The sequence below is a fragment of the Vigna unguiculata genome, chromosome 3 (assembly GCF_037176805.1).
Source record: "Vigna unguiculata cultivar grain cowpea cultivar isolate G323 ecotype 2 chromosome 3, ASM3717680v1, whole genome shotgun sequence".
NCBI classification, from domain to species: domain Eukaryota; kingdom Viridiplantae; phylum Streptophyta; class Magnoliopsida; order Fabales; family Fabaceae; genus Vigna; species Vigna unguiculata.
The window spans coordinates 4,407,067-4,420,647 of NC_140794.1; the positions used below are offsets into that span (position 1 = coordinate 4,407,067).

Below are 13,581 nucleotides of genomic sequence, written 5' to 3' on the forward strand. Positions count from 1 at the left end.
TATACTAAAAAATCGAAAAAAAAATATAGTTATCAAGCTATTTAATGTTTTTAAAATTAATTGCTCAATGTGCTTCAGAAAAAGTAATATATTTTTTGGGGAAGTGATATTAAATTTGTTTGAGAATGATGTATTCATTATTATCTCTAATAGGTATGAAAACTTTAAACTTTAAATTGTACTCGGTGTGAGATGAATAGATTATTTTAAGAAAAGGAATCAATAATTCTTAAGACTACATAATATTACTTTTAGGATCAAATATATTTTTATCAATCAGATATTTGAAAATAAATTTACATTCACAATATTTACACAGACCAAATTAGAAGTCCACAACACATGTAAACACAATATTATGCGTTAAAACATTGAAACAATTAGATAATTAAGAACATAAAATATACAAATAAATATAAGAAAATAATTAGAAAAAACTGTGTGAAGTGTATCTCTAAAGGAAATAAAAGAAAATTATGAGAGCTCTCACCCTTGACATTGTATATTTTAAAATATAAGATAAGATTTAAGAATTAATACGGTGGAAAAACAGTTTCTCCCTATAACTCGAGTTGTTATGTTTTTTCAAGTCTCCATGAAAGTGATACATCGAGGTTAAATATAGTGGTGAAGCCGTTTATCAAGTAGATGAAGGAGCAATGCCCAAAACCCTGGGAGGGTAGGTACTACCAGAAACTGGGTCAGGGATCTTATCATTTGGCCCGAGATCATTGATTGGTGGCCGCTGTTTATGGTGATTGGTGACAGCTTGGTAAGCCATTGCCAACGCCAGAGCCTGAAAAAGAAGAGTGGGAAAAAACCAGGTATAGAATTAGAAATGAGTACAAAGCCATAAATTTGTAGTAGTATAAAAAATGTAGATGATACTGAACATAGTGCAGTCAGAAACATACAATGTGGTCTCGGTTAGGGGGAGCATAAATGCCAGTGGTGATTGTAGTTCTTCTTCTAGTTCCACCTGGTGGTGGATGAGAGATATTTTTAAGTCCTGTTGGCACTACTATGACTGGTAAACCAACAAGATTTCCAATACAAACTCTCTCCCAATCAGTTGCATTGCCAATGAATGCATCAACAGTGAAGGACTCTCTTATTTCCTTTATTAGCCTTCCCCGTGCTCTTTGTGCCTGCATGCAATCAATTTTAAATCTAAGTAATGCCAACTTATCATGTCTAGAAAAATAAGAATGATATCAAATGATTGGTTTAAAGGAAATTCTTCATATAAAAGATGTTTGATTTTAATTTAAATATTTAAGGGAACCAAATAAATGGTTGACCTGCACATAGTCCACTGCTGGAATTATGCGACTTCGGCGTAGTTCAGTGGCCCAATCCTGGGCTTCATACACATTATCCTCACCTGAGCGTTGCCACTCATCAAAGTGGGATAGCATGTCAACGTCCAATATGAAATTTAAGATACCTTGAACAGAGTCAACTGTGTAATTCAGTTTGAAAGGGACCATCTTGACACCTTTTGATGCAAGAACATGAACAACCTGAGTTTTCACAGCAGATGAAGTTTGTCTCATGAATCATGTCTTATCCTAACAGCATTCAAAAAGTGAAAATGTCTTCATGGAAATTGGCATTATGTAACGTCAAAGCTTGAACCACTTGTCCCAGAAATTACTTGAATGACTAACCTCCATTTCGGCATCTTCGAGATATCCAACGGTCAATTTAGAAATGTCAACCAGGAATGGGTCATCAAGGGAGCTATCTTTTGACGAGGGATCATCAAGATCTCTTCCCCGAACAATATCGAGAATAATGGCACAATCAGTAGCAGATCTACCGAAAGGGCCAAGCTTATCCTAGAGGAATGGTTACATGTAAGGTTATCATTCACATCATTCTATAAAAAAAACATTAGACAATTTGGGTTTTACCAAGCTTTCTGAAATGCTCATTACACCACTTCGACCAATAGTTCCAAAAGTCGGGCGCAATGCTGTCACCCCACATCGGGCTGCTGGAAAAGTAATGGATCCAGCTGTTTCTGTTCCAAACGCGAATGGGACCATACCTGCAATGCAATAAACAAAATCACATAGCTGAATAACATAGATAAATCTAAAATTAAGCGTATTCTCTTCTTCGATTAACAATAATTGATAAAATAAACCAAAGTGTTAGTTAGTTAAACAAAAAGAGACTTTTTCTGGTTTTTCTGTTAATACAGTTTCTAATATTTCTCTGTATATAAACCTCAATTGACGTTCAATAAAGTGTTAGAGGTGTTTCAATTCATGTCATCAATTTGTCTCCTTACTTCAGTTTATTTTTCTCTGTTTTGCTGCATATGTTAAAAGCACTGTTACATTAGTTTTAAAACAAACAATGGAAAAGACCTATAAACACAGATTAAAAAATGAAACAAATAAAGACGAAAAAAGTGCAGGCATTATATGGAAAAAGTACCAGCTGAGGTGCTTGCTGCAGATCCAGCAGATGAACCACTAGAAAATTCCTCAATATTCCATGGATTTCTAGTTCTGCCACCAAACCAGATGTCATGGCATGCCAATGATCCAGAAACGAGCTTTGCAACTAAAACAGCCCCGGCAGATTTCAACCTGTGTGGAGCAATACCATCAACTATACACATAATTATAGCCATAAACATCATTTCTGATTGTAGATTTACGTTTGTCAAAAGATATATTACCTTTTATAGACCCAAGCTTCCGTGTTAATAATTTGATTTTTGAATGATTTTGATCCCCAGGTCGTTTTGTATTTTGGCACTGATATTATGTCTTTCAACCCGTAAGGAATCCCATGAAGAGGCCCTTCAATGAAGATCAACATTCAATTTAAATTACTAACTCAACTATAAAGGTCATCCTGAAACAAAGTAGATGACAAGTTTCCATCCTAAAATACATCTCTGTGACTCTGTTTAAACGAATGAGGTCAATTCCGAGGTACGGGATAGACATACCTAAATTCTAGTAATCACTTAATCGTTCATAAAACAGTGGTGTTTATCCCTTAAAAATAATTTTGCTGATCTAACTTGTTCAGGATGTGTAGAAATCTTATATTTATGATGCCAGGATGGTTAGGGTTCCAGAACAATGCATTAACCCAAATTGGTCCTTCCTTCTAAATGTAGAAGCATTATGTGGAAGATAAATAAATTAAAAACAGATATTTTTTAATGATCAGGTGCTAGGAGAAAAAATATAACTACCCAGATAGACTCCCTGGCTGAGCAACTTATCTGCTTCTTTTGCTTGCTCCTGTGCTAACTCTTCGGTACAAGTGATTACAGCTTCAAGAGTAGGATTGTACCTGGTGTTTTTTCCAGAATCCACATGACATAGTTAATCAGAAAAATATGTTTCAAATACTTGAATTCAAGTTACCAAAAAAAGAATACAACACACAACACAATGCATGTTAAACAACTGCTAGCAAATTAGCATCCCAAATTAAGTACTACTTTTTCAATCTCCGCAAGAATATTTGTGTAAGCTCCTGAGAAGTAATTTGTCTTGTTTTGATGAGTTCACCTAACTCGAGAACCTGGTTTGATAAAAGGGAGAACAAATCATTCATGAAATAGAAACACGTGCTAAAATGTTTTTGTAAAATATATAATCAAAGTCGAATTAGTGGTCGTCAGCTGTGATGGAACACTCACACTCATAAAGGCAATATCATCTTCAGATTCAGGTCTCTGGACACCAGAGATGGAAGGATAGTTGAACTTTTTGTTTTCATAATCAACTGGATCATAGTTCCAATCAGCATTGAAAACTAAAGGAGAAGGATAATGTAGCCCCCCATTCTCATAAGCTACAAGTTTTCTATTGGCTTCTATGATTGGAATGTTGAATTCCTCTGCACCTTCAGCAATCTCCTCAATCTAAGAGAAACAGAATTAGTCACCTCACCAAGCATCCAAGTACCAACAAACTAATAAGTCAAGGAAAATACCTGTTCATCGTCAAAGAAGTTGGCGTCAAGTAATCCAAAGAAATGTCCTAAGCTGGAAATATTACATTTCATCTCCGATAATTGAGATTGGTTTTTACTTCCCTGGTTGGTTGCAAAACAAAATAAAGGGAGATAAATGAAAATAACAAATTATAAAATGCCCACAAGTCACAACTTTGGGCACCAAACCAACTTTACATTTTATCACATTAAACTTTTGTAGGGGTATGTTTGGATTGACGGTTGTTGAATTAGCTATAGCAAAAATGCCAAAAACACATTCCGTACAAAACTCTTTTCTCTATCATGAGATGAAGTTCACTCGGGAGCCATTCCATATTCAGTGGGTTCTGAGATAACTTCTCCCAAAAGTTGTAAAATCTCAGCTAAACATAGCAAATAATTTGAGAGCCTGTAGCTAAAATTTCATACTAGTTAAATATTTGCCGGTTTTGGTAAGCAATTTTTGGCGCCAATTAAATGGACTAATTAATTTGTGTTCAATAATTATTTCCATAAAATGTAGTAGAAAACAAAAGAAATAAAATTCTCCCGTAAACTAAAATCATTTACTAGTCAATTTGGAGAAGTTTCCCATTTTAATTTTTCACATAAACTGTGGAGAAGAATTCGTTTCATTTTTTCTCTTATATCTTGTAAAAATTGTTTCGAAGTTTATCGAAAGAGCCTAACTATCCGTATTCACACAGCTCATATGCTATCAGATCTAGTCTGCATTTTCTGGCAGAATATTTTCCATATTCTGTTGACGATTCTCGTTTGTTTAACATTTGTCAGAGAGAGCAGCGTAATCAGGGAAACTATACATATCTTCAGTTTTCACTCTCATGCTATACATACAATAATCAAATAATTGCAGTGAATTCGGTGACCGCATCAATTATGGTAAACCATACAAGTATTAAAAACGATAAATCGAAACTAACTAGATGAAATTGAGAAGGAATGTACCATCGGTGTTATGTTTGGTTTTGAACAAAAGGAGGATTGAGAAGAGTGAGCGAAAGACAGAAACTGAAGAATTGAGAGAAGAAGAACAGATAGCAGAATACAACAGTTGTTGAGAAGTGGAAGGTGAGAGTGCCACCGCTCCCACATGCCGCGTTCTTTTCTCCTCTCTTCCTCCTTCACTTTATCTGCAAATAGAATTTGCCATGGTAGCTTCCATCTTAAGTCTTCTTCGGTTGACTTGTGTTCGTGTAACCATTTTCTCATAACTTATTTTTCATATATTTCTTAAAATATTTATAATTAATTTAAGAGTTAACTATATTTTTAGTCTCTCTATTTGATCAAAATTTGAATTTGTCTATGTCCGAAACTTCGATATATTTTGGTCCATAAACTTTAAAAATGAATGAATGTAGTCATTTTAACTCAATTACATTTTTTTGAGGTGTCAAATGCATTTCCCAACAAATATTAAATCGGATATGTGTCATACAATATAAATAACTTCAATACTAGCATGAAATGCGTTCGACACGTAAAAAAAAAATTAACGTAATTGAATTAAAAATACTATATTTATTCATTTTAAAAATATAGAGACCAAAATGTATCAAAGTTTCGAACAAGGACGAACTTCAATTTTAGATATCAAGAAACTAAAAAACTAGTTAACCCTTAATTTAATTATTCAACCAAACCTCTACTTATTTGAACTAATACAATATTCTTATTCCTTCGTTGATTCGGACAAATAAAATAAAAAAGGCGTACATGTTCAATAAAAGAAGAAGAAAAAGATTAATTATAAAAGAAACATGAATTTACCTAGATAAAAATTCTGACCATCAAAATGTTTTTTCATCAATTTAATCTAATTATAAAACAATTGATCAGTCCACCAATAATCTTGAAGAAGAGGTTTAGAGTTTAGATCATTTAAAAAAAGAGGGATTTTTTCTTTTGTTGAAATGAATAATCAATTATTTTAAACCTATTTATAGTTTTTTATTCTTAATTTAACCTAATTTTTTTTCTTAAAAGAATTTGGATCGTACAATTTTTATTATTTATTTTACTACACTTGCATATGTTTTTATGTTTAATACTGAATTTGATTTTTTTTTGAAATAAACTTTAATTTGTAATTATAAAATTTAAAATAATATTGAGCTTAGATTCTAACTTAATGTGATTTTAATATATAAATACTTGTTTTTTATTACGTCACTATAAACATATCAATAGAAAAAAGTAGATTATTCTGTATATCAGTTTTAATGATAATTTATCAAACTTTAAAGTTATAATGATTTTTTTTATAAAGTAATGTTCGATCCTTAAAAGACATATTAGTTTTTTATTTATATAAATATGCATTATTGACATGTTTTTATTGATTAAAGAAAAATATTTTATGTAAAAGCTTATATACTTTTTGTTTTTTGGTTCAAAAAAAAACTTTTATATCAATTTTTGTCCCCTCCTAGACTTAAAGGGTAATTCCCCCTCTTTACATAAAAAAAGTGTACAAAAAAACCTATTTTCTACAATTATATCCATTCTTCTCTAAATTCACGATTTTCTATCAAACAAGTAATACGCAAACAAAATAAAGAAGACATGAAAAAGAGATACAAAAATATTGATTTGGATTCTATTTTTGAATTTTTTTTCTGTTTTTTCATTGTGTTTTCATAATACGGGACAAGAAAAGGAAATTATCATCTATAGATAACTCTTCATTAAATAAATACAATAACTACTTATATTTCTAATGAAAAATTGAAGATTGAAACAAACTCATCGTTTTCATCTTCTTACATGCCACACATGTTTTCTAATTGTTTTGTTTATGTCTATAGAAATTGTTGATAAATATGTTAGAGAAAAATCAAAGAGGAAGGTGGACAACATTTTTTGCAAATAACATCATAAACTCTAGGATTATCATTCTCAATTAATGTAAAGGTTTGTTTCAATGACTTATGGTATGTTTTTATTTTAATATATTTATTCATTCCCAACTCCTTAAAAAAAAACTCAAGTTTTCTAATTTACCAGTTAAACTATCGGTGTTCATAAATAGCATGACATCTTTCAAGTTAATTTTTCAAATTTAGGTGAACATTTTCATATGTTTTCTAATTTATTGTTTTTTTATTTTTAATTTTATACACAAAAATAAATCATAATAAAAAGTTTCAAATTGACTTATATCGTTACATAAGGAAGTATTATAATTTTTCTTTCTAATATCTCATAAATTAATCGTCTTCGTCTTTTCTCTTATTCAAATTAATGCAAGGAAAGAATTTAACAATAGATTTTGTTAGATAATTAATATGACCTAATAATTATCAATACAATTTTATTTTAAATAAAAGAAAAAATATTCATAAATATATGTATTTAATATTTTATTTTATGTTCATCAATAAAAATTAAAAAATAAATAAATAAAAAAATAATTATATTTTAATATTGCTAAAAATTAAGTATAATAAAATATAAAAAAAGTTTAAATTAATAAAAAATTAACAAAAAGATAGTATTTAAACATCTAAAAATTTTCTTTATAAAATATATTATATATATTTATATTATTCTAATTAATATACTTGATTATTAAAACTTTCAATAAAAATATGAAACAAGCATTAATTATTTATTAAGCAGTGTCCTAAGTAGACCTATAAACATTCTCCTTCAACTATTTCACTTAAATAGTTTTAAAATGTGGTATATTTATCGTTGTTGATCTTTAATACATGTGCAACAATATTAAATTACACACATTATGAGATGAAAAAGGTAAAAGACTTCATTAAATATTCTTTTAACATTAATGTTGTTTTACCACTTACATTAACGGCTATGACCTTACAGTTTAATAACATTTTCTATTGATTATACTAAAAAATCGAAAAAATATTTATCAAGCTATTTAATGTAATTTTTTAGGATAAAATATGTACTCTCATGTCCTTAAGACACTTTGATATATATATATATATATATATATATATATATATATATATATATATATATATATATATATATATATATATATATATATAAACTATATCAAAATTATCAGTCTTCAATCAAGTATTGAACTTTTTTGTCTATAATTTATTTTTTAAATTAATTGCTCTGTGTGCTTAGGTAAAAGTAATATATTAGTTGAGAAAGAGACATTAAATTTGTTCCAAAATCATGTATTATTATTATTGTTATTATTATTATTATTATTATTATTATTATTATTATTATTATTATTATTATTAATCTCTAATAGGATTATAGGTATGAAAACTTTAAACATTAAAGTGTACTTAGTGTGAGATGGATAGATTATGTTAAGAAAAGGAATCAAGAATTTCTTAAGACTATATAATGTTACTTTCAGGATCAAATATATTTTTATCAATAAATATTTAAAAATATAGACAAGAAAATAATTTTAAATGATGAGAAGAAAATGTGTGAAGTGCAAAATGAAATAAAAGAAAATGTTTTATGTTCCTGATTGAGAAATAGTGAGTCTCACTTGAGATTGTGTATTTTAAAATATAAGATTTAAGAATGAATACAGTGGAAAAACAGTTTCTCCTTATAACTCCCGTTTTTATGTTTCTTCAAGTCTCCATGAAAGTGATAGATAGAGGTTAAGTATAGTGGTGAAGCCGTTTATCAAGTAGATGAAGGAGCAATGCCCAAAACCCTGGAAGGGTAGGTACTACCAGAAACTGGGTCAGGGATCTTATCATTTGGCCCGAGATCATTGATTGGTGGCCGCTGTTTATGGTGATTGGTGACAGCTTGGTAAGCCATTGCCACCGCCAGAGCCTGAAAAAAAGAAGTGGGTAAAAAACTACGTATAGAATTAGAAATTGAGTACAAAGCCATAAACTTTTAGTAGTATAAAAAATGTAGATGATACTGAACACATTGCAGTCAGAAACATACAATGTGGTCTCGGTTAGGGGGAGCATAAATGCCAGTGGTGATTGTAGTTCTTCTTCTAGTTCCACCTGGTGGTGGATGAGAGATATTTTTAAGTCCTGTTGGCACTACTATGACTGGTAAACCAACAAGATTTCCAATACAAACTCTCTCCCAATCAGTTGCATTGCCAATGAATGCATCAACAGTGAAGGACTCTCTTATTTCCTTTATTAGCCTTCCCCGTGCTCTTTGTGCCTGCATGCAATCAATTTTAAATCCAAATAATGCCAACTTATCATGTCTGAAAAAATAAGAATGATATCAAATGATTGGTTTAAAGGAAATTCTTCATATAAAAAGATGTTTGATTTTAATTTAACTATCTAAGGGAACCAAATAAATGGTTAACCTGCACATAGTCCACTGCTGGAATTATGCGGCTTCGGCGTAGTTCAGTGGGCCACTGGTCTTGGGCTTCGTACACATTATCCTCACCTGAGCGTTGCCACTCATCAAAGTGGGATAGCATGTCAACGTCCATTGTGAAATTTAAGATACCTTGAACAGAATCAACTGTGTAATTCAGTTTGAAAGGGACCATCTTGACACCTTTTGATGCAAGAACATGAACAACCTGAGTTTTCACAGCAGATGAAGTTTGTCTAATGAATCATGTCTTATCCTAACAGCATTCAAAAAGTGCAAATGTCTTCATGGAAATTGGCATTATGTAACGTCAAAGCTTGAACCACTTGTCCCAGAAATTACTTGAATGACTAACCTCCATTTCGGCATCTTCGAGATATCCAACGGTCAATTTAGAAATGTCAACCAGGAATGGATCATCAAGGGAGCTATCTTTTGACGAGGGATCATCAAGATCTCTTCCCCGAACAATATCGAGAATAATGGCACAATCAGTAGCAGATCTACAGAAAGGGCCAAGCTTATCCTAGAAGAATGGTTACATGTAAGGTTAACATTCATATCATATCCTATCAGAAAACGTCGAATAGTTTGGGTTTTACCAAGCTTTCTGAAATGCTCATCACACCACTTCGACCAATAGTTCCAAAAGTTGGGCGCAATGCTGTCACCCCACATCGAGCTGCTGGATAAGTTATGGATCCAGCTGTTTCTGTACCAAACGCGAATGGAACCATACCTGCAATGCAATAAACAAAATCACATAGCTGAATAACATAGATAAATCTAAAATTGAGCGTATTCTCTTCTTCGGTTTACAATAATTGATAAAATAAACCAAATAATGGAAAAGACCTATAAACACATTAAAAAATGAAACAAATGAAGACGAAAAAAGTGCAGGCATTCGTGAAAAAAGTACCGGCTGAGGTGCTTGCTGCAGGTCCAGCAGATGATCCAGTAGAAAATTCCTCAATATTCCATGGATTCCTAGTTCTGCCACCAAACCAAATGTCATCATATGCCAATGATCCAGAAACGAGCTTTGCAACTAGAACAGCCCCGGCAGACTTCAATCTATACGGAACAATACCATCAACTATACACGTAATTGCAGCCACAAATTTAATTTATGGTTGTTTACGTTTGTCAAAGATATATTACCTTTTATAGACCCAAGCTTCCGTGTTAATAATTTGATTTTTGAATGATTTTGATCCCCAGGTCGTTTTGTATTTGGGTACTGATATTATGTCCTTCAATCCGTAAGGAATCCCATGAAGAGGCCCTTCAACGAAGATCAATATTCAATTTAAAATTCTGACCCAACTTATAGAGGTCGTCCTGAAACAGTACGAAACAACGTTCCATCCTAAAATACAGCTCTGTGCTCTGTTTAAATGAATGAGATCTATTCCGAGGTACGGGGTAGACATACCTAAATTCGAGTTAATCACGTAATCGTTCATAAAACCGCGGTTTATGCTTTAAAAATAATTATGCTCATATACCTTGTTCAGGATGTGTAGGGATCTTATATTTATGATGATGGGATGGTTAGGGTTCCAGAATAATGCATTAATCCACATTGGTCCTTCTAAAAGTGGAAGCATTAAAAACAAACTTTTTTTAATGATCAGATGTTTGGAGAAAGATATAACTACCCAGATAGACTCCCTGGCTGAGCAACTTGTCTGCTTCTTTGGCTTGCTCCTGTGCTAACTCTTCGGTATAAGTGACTACAGCTTCAAGAGTAGGATTGTACCTGGTGTTAATTCCAGAATCCACACAACATAGTTAATCAGGAAAATATGTTTCAAATACTTCAATTCAAGTCACCAGAAAAGAATACAACACAACACAATGCATGTTATAACAACTGCTACCAAATTAGCATTCCAAAATTAGTACTACTTTTTCAATCTCCGCAAGAATATTTGTGTAAGCTGCTGAGAAGTAATTTGCTTTGTTTTGATGAGTTCACCTAACTCAAGAACCTGGTTTGATAAAAGGGAGAAAAAGTCATTCATGAAATAGAAATACGTGCTAAAATGTTTATGCAAAGTATATAATCAAAGTCAAATTAGTGGTCCGTCCGCTATGATGGATCACTTACGCTCATAAAGGCAATATCATCTTCAGAATCAGGTCTCTGTACACCAGAGATGGAAGGATAGTTGAACCTTTTGTTTTCATAATGAACTGGCTCATAGTTCCAATCAGCATTGAAAACTAAAGGAGAAGGATAATGCAAACCCCCATTCTCATAAGCTACAAGTTTTCTATTGGCTTTTATGATTGGAATATTGAATTCCTCTGCACCTTCAGCAATCTCCCCAATCTAAGGGAAACAGAACTAGTCACCTCACCAAGCATCGCAAAATCAACAAACTAACAAGTCAAGGAAAATACCTGTTTATCGTCAAAGAAGTTGGCGTCAAGTAATCCAAAGAAATGTCCTAAGCTGGAAATATTACATTTCATCTCTGATAATTGACATTGATTTTTACTTCCCTGGTTGGTTGCAAAACAAAATAAAGGGACATAAATGAAAATAACAAACTATAAAGAAATACTCGCAAGTCACAACTTTGGGTAACAAACCAACTTTTTACATTTAATCACATTAAACTTTTGTAAGAGTATGTTTGGATTGATGGTTGTTGAATCAATCACAGGAAAAATGCCAAAAACACATTCCGTACAACACTCTTTTCTCAGTCATGAGATGAAGTCCACTCGGGAGCCATTCCATATTTAGTGGGTTCTGAGATAACTTCTCCCAAAAGTTGTAAAATCTCTGCTAAAACGCAGTTAAATTTGAGAGCGTGAAGCTAAAATTTCATACTAGTTAAATATTTGCCAGTTTTGGTAAGCAGTTTTTGGCGCCAATTAAATGGAACAACTAATTTGTGTTTAGATAATCATTTCCATAAAATCTAATAGAAAACAAAAGAAATAAAATTCTCCCGTAAACTAAAATCACTTACAAGTCAATTTGGAGCAGTTTTCTCATTTAATTTTTCACATAAACTTTGGAGAAGAATTCGTTTCATTTTTTTCTCTTATATCTTGTAAAAATTGTTTCGAAATTAATCGAAGGAGCCTAACTATCCGTATTCAAACAGCTCATAAGCTATCAGATACTAACCTGCATTTTCTGGCAGAATATTTTCCATATTCTGTTAACCGTTCTCACCTGTTTTACATTTGTCAGAGAGAGCATCGTATTTTTTTTCGTATAACTCACAAAAAGAGAAAAAAAAAAAAAAACTCAGAGAAACTATATATATCTTCACTCTCCTGTTGTACATACAATCATCGAATAAATGCAATAGATTCGTTGACCGCATCAACGCTGGTAAACCATAAAAGTATATAAAAATGATAAATCGAAACAAACTATGGTAGAAAAGTAAGGAGGAACGTACCATTGGTGTTAGGTTTGGTTTTGAAGAAAATGAGGATTGAGCAGAGTGAGCGAAAAGGCAGAGGATGAAGAATAGAGAGAAGAAGAAGATGGAAGCATAATACAACAGTTGTTGAGAAGTGGAAGGTGAGAGTGCCATCACCGCTGCCACGTGTCCCATCTGTAACTGCTTCTCCGTGACACTTGTTCTTGCGCATGCCCTTCTTTCTCCTCTCTCTTCCTCCCTCTCACTTTGTCTGCAAATAGAATTGACCATGGTGGTTTCATTGACCATTTGTTTTATCCACTTTTTAATCTACTTCCAATTATTCTTGGATTATCCTATCACATTATTACAAAAATTAAAATAAATAATTTAAGGTTATTAGAATGGTAGTTTAAAAATGAATAAAAAAATATTATTATCCAATATAATATTCTTATTCTCATATGAATCTAACTTCTCATCTAGATTTACACAAGATTGTTTCTTTATAAATATAATCTAACTGTAAAACAAACTACCAATCTACTGAGAATCTTAAATATAAAGGTTTTAGATCTAAAAATATGATTTTTTTAAATGGATAAGAAATTATTTTAAACTTATTTATAGCTTTTTATTCTTCATTTGACTTAATTATTTGTCTTCGAAAGATTAGATCTTACAATTTTTATTATTTATTTTATTACACTTGCATATGTTTGTATGTTTAATATTGAATTTGATAAAAAATTGAAATAAACTTCAATTTTGTAATTATAAAATTTAAAATACCATTGAGATTAGATTTTAACTTAATCTGATTTTAATATATAAATACCATTGAGATTTAGGTCATTATAAAGATATC

The 13,581-nt window shown here is 31.4% G+C and overlaps 2 protein-coding genes across 4 annotated transcripts; both read right to left on the bottom strand.

The window, feature by feature from the left end:
• Positions 1 to 356: 356 nt before the first annotated feature.
• Positions 357 to 5,209, bottom strand: LOC114175714 (uncharacterized). Its single transcript, XM_028060499.2, has 12 exons — positions 4,945 to 5,209; positions 3,973 to 4,074; positions 3,677 to 3,901; positions 3,476 to 3,558; positions 3,224 to 3,324; positions 2,696 to 2,819; positions 2,449 to 2,603; positions 1,917 to 2,053; positions 1,671 to 1,841; positions 1,302 to 1,523; positions 915 to 1,148; positions 357 to 796 (listed from the first exon to the last, which is right to left on the bottom strand). The coding sequence occupies exons 1-12, from the start codon at positions 5,206 to 5,208 to the stop codon at positions 641 to 643; spliced, it is 1,974 nt and encodes a 657-aa protein (XP_027916300.2). The 5' UTR covers position 5,209; the 3' UTR covers positions 357 to 640.
• A 3,233-nt stretch (positions 5,210 to 8,442) lies between these two features.
• LOC114179769 (uncharacterized) lies at positions 8,443 to 13,014 on the bottom strand. Of its 3 annotated transcripts, none has more exons than XM_028066222.1 (13): positions 12,750 to 13,014; positions 12,470 to 12,517; positions 11,731 to 11,832; positions 11,435 to 11,659; positions 11,233 to 11,315; positions 10,983 to 11,083; positions 10,483 to 10,606; positions 10,241 to 10,314; positions 9,921 to 10,057; positions 9,674 to 9,844; positions 9,302 to 9,526; positions 8,914 to 9,147; positions 8,443 to 8,793 (listed from the first exon to the last, which is right to left on the bottom strand). In XM_028066222.1, exons 1-13 carry the CDS (start codon positions 13,002 to 13,004, stop codon positions 8,638 to 8,640), a joined length of 1,935 nt encoding a protein of 644 aa, XP_027922023.1. In that variant the 5' UTR covers positions 13,005 to 13,014; the 3' UTR covers positions 8,443 to 8,637. The 3 variants fall into 3 exon arrangements, with proteins under 3 accessions (XP_027922023.1, XP_027922021.1, XP_027922022.1); XM_028066220.1 differs by having other exon boundaries at positions 10,241 to 10,395; XM_028066221.1 differs by lacking the exon at positions 12,470 to 12,517 and having other exon boundaries at positions 10,241 to 10,395.
• Between the last annotated feature and the right edge of the window lie 567 nt (positions 13,015 to 13,581).